Here is a 6,721-nt window from a genome sequence, read left to right on the forward strand (position 1 = left end):
ATACCGTTCCCCCTAGCGACCCCTAGAGGACGCAGTTCGAAGTTCCCATGAAAGGGAACGTCTCAGGTTACTTATGTAACCATGGTTCCCTGAGTAGGGAACGAGACACTGCGTCCTCTAGGTTTCTTGCCATGCTGCGGACGCAAGCTTCAGACGAAGAAGTGAATGATGTGTAGCTCCCGGCGCCGATTTATACTCTAGTCGCACCGGTAGTGACGTCATGGCTGTCGCCGGCCAACGAGTTGGTGTTTTTTCAATGTATGCTTCAGACACGGGTCACGACGAGGCGTTCCCCATAGCGACCCCTAGAGGACGCGGTGTCTCGTTCCCTACTCAGGGAACCATGGTTACATAAGTAACCCGAGACGTTTTTTTAAGTCCACTTATAATGTAATCAAAATTTTTACATAAAAAAAACCATAAGCTATTTCTGTGCTGTTTTTAACCCCCTCGTCAGAACGCTGTTTGAACAGTCGTGGAGGATTGTAGACTCAGAAGTAAACGCCCACTGCTGTGATTGGCTAATAGTTGTGTTTGAACAGTATGATTGACAGCCTACATTCCTCACAGATGGGCGCTGCTGTGATTTAGTCTAAAAACACATAAATACTCAGCACATGTGAAATTATCTGTAATAACAGACAAAGCAATAGTGATCATGTAATAAAAACAGTTACTCACACTTATGTGTTGGGACATTACTGTCGGATCCAATATAGTCTCACAGCATCGTCTTTTAGTTTCAGTCTTTCTGAAGATCCAGCGCCGAATTGTGTCTTGTTTGTAAACGAATCTTCGGTAAAATAAAGTGAACAAAGGACAGAGTTCTTACTGATGTTCATTAAAAATAAAGTTAATTCACTCTCTACTAATGTTGGGATCAGAAGGAAGGCAGCGCAAACACTGTTTTTCCACAACTTGGCAGTGCAAAGCATCTTGTTGTCTTCAGAGCATCTTTATCGTTTGGTTTCTGCATAGACCATGTGTTTGCCGCTCTTCTCAAAACACTACATGCGAGAATAGGTGGCCGGAGCTAAACAGACAGTGATGTAGAATAGGTGGGCGGGGTTAAACAGACAGCGATGTAGAATCGGTGGGCGGGGCTAAACAGACAGCGCTGTAGAATTGGTGGGCGGGGCTAAACAGACAGCACTGTAGAATCGGTGGGCGGGGCTAAACAGACAGCGATGTAGAATTGGTGGGCGGGGCTAAACAGACAGTGATGTAGAATCGGTGGCCGGGGCTAAACAGATAGCGCTGTAGAATCGGTGGGCGGGGCCAAACAAACAGCGATGTAGAATCGGTACAGTGATGTAGAATCGGTGGGCGGGGCTAAACAGACAGTGATGTAGAATAGGTGGGCGGGGCTAAACATAGCAGCGCCCATCTCTGAGGAATGTAGGCTGTCAATCATACACAACTATTAGCCAATCACAGCAGTGATAGAAGCAGGCGCTGATCTTCTTCTGCGGAGGCGGAGCTTATCCACACTATTACATCATAGAGTGGAACATTGCACAAGCTGTCGTTTTGGCAGTTATTAGACTAACAAGAAAGTTTTGAGTTCTGAAACTTACAGGTTTTTTATAGTACAATGAACTCGTATATGACAAAAGATCAAGGGAATTTTGGTTTGTCAGTTCATGACCCCTTTAATGCTAATTTATTATCAGTGTTGGAAAAAGTTGTGCTGCTTAATATTTTTTTTTATATCCTGTGATATTTTTTATAACCCTTTTTTCAGGATTCCTTGATGATTGCCGTTTAAAAGAACAGCATTTATTTAAAATAGAAAAATAGAACTTTAGACTTTTTAAAACAGAAAATTCGGCTTTGCATCACAGAATAAATCTGTTACACAATAAAAGCACACAGGCTCACCATAGTTCAGCTATCAGAATTAAATATGATTTTAACTACCCAGCTAACAGGGAACATTCTGGCAAGGTTCTCTCAAAGTCATAAACAAACAGTCTTCTAGTAACGTTAATAGAACGTTTGTTCAGGGTTATCTACTCTAATAATATTCTGACAGCATTAGCACAACAACATTGTGTAGATAGTTCATGGAGTGTTTGCTCTTAAACATTTTAGTTTGATGTTTGTTTATAGTTTTTTTAAATGTTTCTAATTATCGTTTCAAAACATTCAACATTCCCCTAATATTTGTAAAATGATTATACGGACAATTCCCTTATCATTCAAATTTGTAAAATGTTAGGGTTAGGGTTAGGGTTAGGTTTTTTTTGTTTAAAAACTGGAGATTTTGAAAGATCTAACATTCAGAAAATATGTTTTCATAACTTGATGGAATTTTAGCAAAACATTCCTAGAACATATTTTTGTTAGCTGGTAGGACGAACCATTTTGTAGGGCAACTTCTCAAAATCAGGCCATGTTATCAAATGTTTTACTGTATATACAATTAAAAAAAAAATCACATACAAAAATGGAAAGAAATGAGCAGCTAGCCCAGGTCTTCCTTCTACACAATATAAATGTGAACTTCATTTGGATGAGTGTAAAACATCTTTAATTATCGACCCTTTATGTAATTCGTGTTAAAGGTGCAGATGGACTATTTCAAGGTATACTCTGACAGATCTTTTGTTGTTGTCTCACATCATCTATCTCAGAGAGCTGTGCACCTGAAGATGAAGATGAAGATGAAGGAATGTCCAGGACTCAATCAATGGAAGTATTAGCTGAAATGCAGAAGACTGAGCCAGAGTAGATCATGTTGCATTTCAGTGCAGCCTCATATAAATCCACATACTGTACATACTGTATATTCATCCTGTGGGTGTATCTTTCAAATTTACTACCTTAAAATATACTATCAAAGGATATTATCTTCTGATTTCAGCCTTTTAAAGTCAAATATTTCATGACACAAGTAAAATTATAATGACACTTTGTGCAGATATGAAAAATAGAAAACGAACGACTCGCCAAAAAGCACCACGTATAGCTAAAGTTTCAGCCCTTCAGTGCAGCGTCCATAAAGAACACAGATGCGCTTCCCTGCTGACTGTATGAGTTTTATTATCAAAGATTATAAAGACAAACACAGTGCGTTTTTATTATAACATTCACTGATGGGTCAATATCAGTAAGAACATTTCCTATTTTTCACATCTGGTGCCAATTATAAATTCTCTTGTGTCACAAAATATTTTACTTTTGCTTAAGAGGCTGAAATCAGAACATGATGCATGATATTGAATTTAATGGTAGTAAATTTGAACAAAATATGAAAAAACAGTGTTTAAATGACAAAGTCTCCGTTAGTAGTATTAAAACTGTCCCTTTACGCTGTCACAAAAAACAAACCCTTGTTTTCTCTGTAGCAGTGCTTTTATATTAGGGACACTTCCATCTATCAACTGATTATTGCAACGGAAATGCTGCTATCTTTTATATGTATTGTTATTTGCACTTATCATAGCACTAAAAAATGCTGCTTTTTCACTTGGTGGCGCTATTTGCATTATATTGTATTATTTTATGTTAATTTTTATAACTGTTACTCAAGCTAATGTTAAACAATGTTTTTAGGGCAAATTCTCAAAATAACACTGTGTCATCATGTTTTACTGAATATGTGATTGCATACGATTTATAGCGTTTTGGTCAAAACATTGGTTTGTTTACAGTTTTTCTTAGCTTTGTGCTTTATAATTGTTTAATAGTTTATATTGACCACATTCAGTGTGACAGCATGCTGCTATGAGACATGTGCTGTATATGTGTTCAGAGAGATGTTTACATTCTTATTTCCTGAGCCATGTTCAAAAGTTTTATTTGGGATGAAAATGTTGTGTTTTTATATAAATGAACAGAAATCCGCCCAGGTTTATAGTGTCGTTTTTCACTGTATAAAAATGGCAAATACTTTTTAAGCTTGTACCTGCAATTGATTGATGTTTGTTGTGTTTTCATCAGTATAGTGCAGAATAAAAACATGGAAAATAAAAGAGAGTAAAGCAGTTTTAACTTCATGTCCCTACATTGGAAAAGAGCAGAATAAAAGCCATTGTACTGTAATTTTTGGGGATGTTTTGTAGCTGTAATATGAGAAATGGAAAAAGCTGCTTCACTGGGAAATGCGTCAGTACAGGACAGAAAATAGTTTTTTGTTAAATCACTTCATGAGGGCTTTAACTGCTGTCCTCTGCTTCTGACATGACTGAACTGCAAGTAGAGCTTCTCACAGACACCTCATCTCCACTCACTGCAAAACATAGCAGAAAGTAGTTTTTGTTTTAGAACAACACAGTGGGGCAATCTGTGCATTTAACCATTTATAGTCAATTATATTAACATGCCATTACAGCCACAAAAAAGTCAGGTGAGCAAAATTTCTCAAAACATTTCCAATATGTATAAAAGCAGGTTTCAGTCATATAATTACTCATTTAAAAACGTTTTGATGCTTGCACAGATAAAACAACAACAAAGATACTCACGTAATGGTGTCGGTACTCCCATGTGTTCACAGCTGTTCTCGAGATGTGAGTCGTCCTCAAAGCTGAAAGCTGAATCTGATCGGGACCCAAATGAACTGGAGGCAGACTTCTCGACTCCTCTCACTGGAAAAATAAAGTGAATAAGAACAGTGCATCATATCAATGTTATGCTTAACACACAATATCACAAACCACAGCATTTCGGTATCATCAGTCCAGAGGGGACGAGACTTAACACAGATGTTAATTTGACTTAAACACAATGTTTAAATATCATGCATTATGTTTTCATATTTTTTTATGATTGTGGTGTTTTCTATGGCTTAGGTTTTCAGAATTGCATGAAGAACAAGATTGTAAATAAAAGTGCATGAAACGGCTGAAAACACATCTCTTCCATCTTCATTTGGACTCTCTATTCTAATTCTATTTTATTTTTAAAAACACTTGACCCTCTAACACTTGCACTCTCTATTCTATTTATATTCTAACTTCTTGTTTTCTTTAAAAATGGGAAAAAGAGCCTCTAACACTGTCATTCTCTTTTCTTCTTTTCTTCTTTTCACTTGTTTTATTTTTATTTTAAAAAATGACCCTCTTAACGCTAGCATTCCCTGTTCATTTTCTATTCTATCTGCTTGTTTTCTACTACGTGTGCTGCGTTAAGCTAACCGAGACTTGTTATAGCACTTGTGTATCATTGCTCTATTGTTGATTTTGATTGCTTCTATCATCCACCTTCGTAAGTCGCTTTAGATAAAAGTATCTGCTAAATAACTAAATAAAAAAATTTAATGTACTGAAAGCACATAAGTGCATAAATAAAAGTGTGACACTAATGGGAACAAGTGGTTATGATGGTAAGTTTCTCGTTATTGCTTATCATTCACGATTTGCTTCATCTGCACTGTGCAGAACCTGGACTCACTCATCTGTGATCTGATGTCATCTCTCTGTTTTTTCATCCTCTCCATTCGTTAATTTGCTCTCTTTTCCTCTGCTCTTCTTCTCTCTTTCATCTCCTGTAAAATCTTTCCGTCCATTTCAAAATGGGAGCCTCTGTTTTGTGCCACTGTCTCCTCAATCTTCTCCAGCAGCTCCTTGACCTGAGTGTCGTCACTCCTGTCCTTAAAGTTGAGAACATGATACCTGTTCCCACATTTGTCCAGCAGCCACTGGAGATCCTGTCCTTCGCTCTCAATGTGCTGCTCTATAGACGTGTCTAACAGATAGTCTCCATGAATGAACAGCACTATAGTGTGACTCCAGACTCCCTCACCGAGAAGCTCCAGATGACCCTGCACTGTTTTCCTCTGAGCGCCTGTGAATCGCATGTCCACGCGTATGAGCAGTAGTACAGCGTGTGGTCCTGGAGGACACAGAGAAACACTGAGCACAATCTCCTGTTTCAGTAACTCAGGACTGGTGTCTACTGTGTAATCCCTCCACCATCCTGGAACTTCAATGACCGTGAGGTGTCTGTCTGCTACTTCTCCGTGTCTCCTCACACACTGAGCACATCTCTTCACGTCAAACTCCTCGCTGCCCAGGATGATGTTTCCTGCAAAACTCTTGCCTTTATTTCTAGGAGCCATTAACAGAATCCTCACCTCTGAGAGACAGAGCATGTCACCTGCAGCACATAGACAGAAAAACACACTTATTAAGGTGGCTGACATCTGAAGTATGACATATGATGCGATTTCAATTGTTCCTTTCTCTTTGGAGTGTTACAAGCTCTTAGTGCATAAAGAAGATCTGTAAAGTTGCAAAGACTAAAGTCTCAAATCCAAAGAGATATTCTTTATAAAAGTTAAGAGTCAACCATACTTACCTAAAACGGCTCGTTCTAACACGCCCCCACATGTCTACATCACTATGTGGGAAGATTTGCATAACGCCACCCGAATGTTCACGCAAAGAAAGAAGGTGTAACTTTTATTCTCGCTGTAGTATTGTTGCCGCCTCCTCCATGTCGTGAAGGCTCTGTGTGCTTCGTTGTGAAAGCGAAACTACTTTGTTTGGTCTTCCAAAAGAGGACGATATCCACTTCGTCCTGCCTAGAGCTGATCTGTGCTGGTCGCTGAAGAAATACATCAACTTCGCTGTGGATCGCCAGATCGGCTTTCACCGTGGACGAAGCGGAGTCTTGCCCGGGGTCGTCACATGTGGTTGCCGCAAGCCCGCCAGACACTACTTCGTTGAATCCGCCGCCTCTGCTCACTCTAACCCTCCGGCCGTTCCTCACGCTA

The 6,721-nt window shown here is 39.0% G+C and overlaps 1 protein-coding gene across 1 annotated transcript in view; it reads left to right on the forward strand.

Annotated features, from left to right (window-relative positions):
* Positions 1-3,066, forward strand: part of LOC107564738 (ubiquitin-like) — a 6,704-nt gene extending 3,638 nt beyond the window's left edge. Inside the window, exon 3 of the mRNA XM_016249883.1 lies at positions 2,637-3,066. Within this exon, the coding sequence (XP_016105369.1) occupies positions 2,637-2,734 (98 nt within the window). The 3' untranslated portion in view covers positions 2,735-3,066. The remainder of the gene's footprint in view (positions 1-2,636) is intronic.
* The last annotated feature ends 3,655 nt before the right edge of the window (positions 3,067-6,721 follow it).

This window comes from Sinocyclocheilus grahami, unplaced genomic scaffold, assembly GCF_001515645.1.
Source record: "Sinocyclocheilus grahami isolate Dianchi unplaced genomic scaffold, SAMN03320097.WGS_v1.1 scaffold958.1, whole genome shotgun sequence".
Taxonomy (NCBI): domain Eukaryota; kingdom Metazoa; phylum Chordata; class Actinopteri; order Cypriniformes; family Cyprinidae; genus Sinocyclocheilus; species Sinocyclocheilus grahami.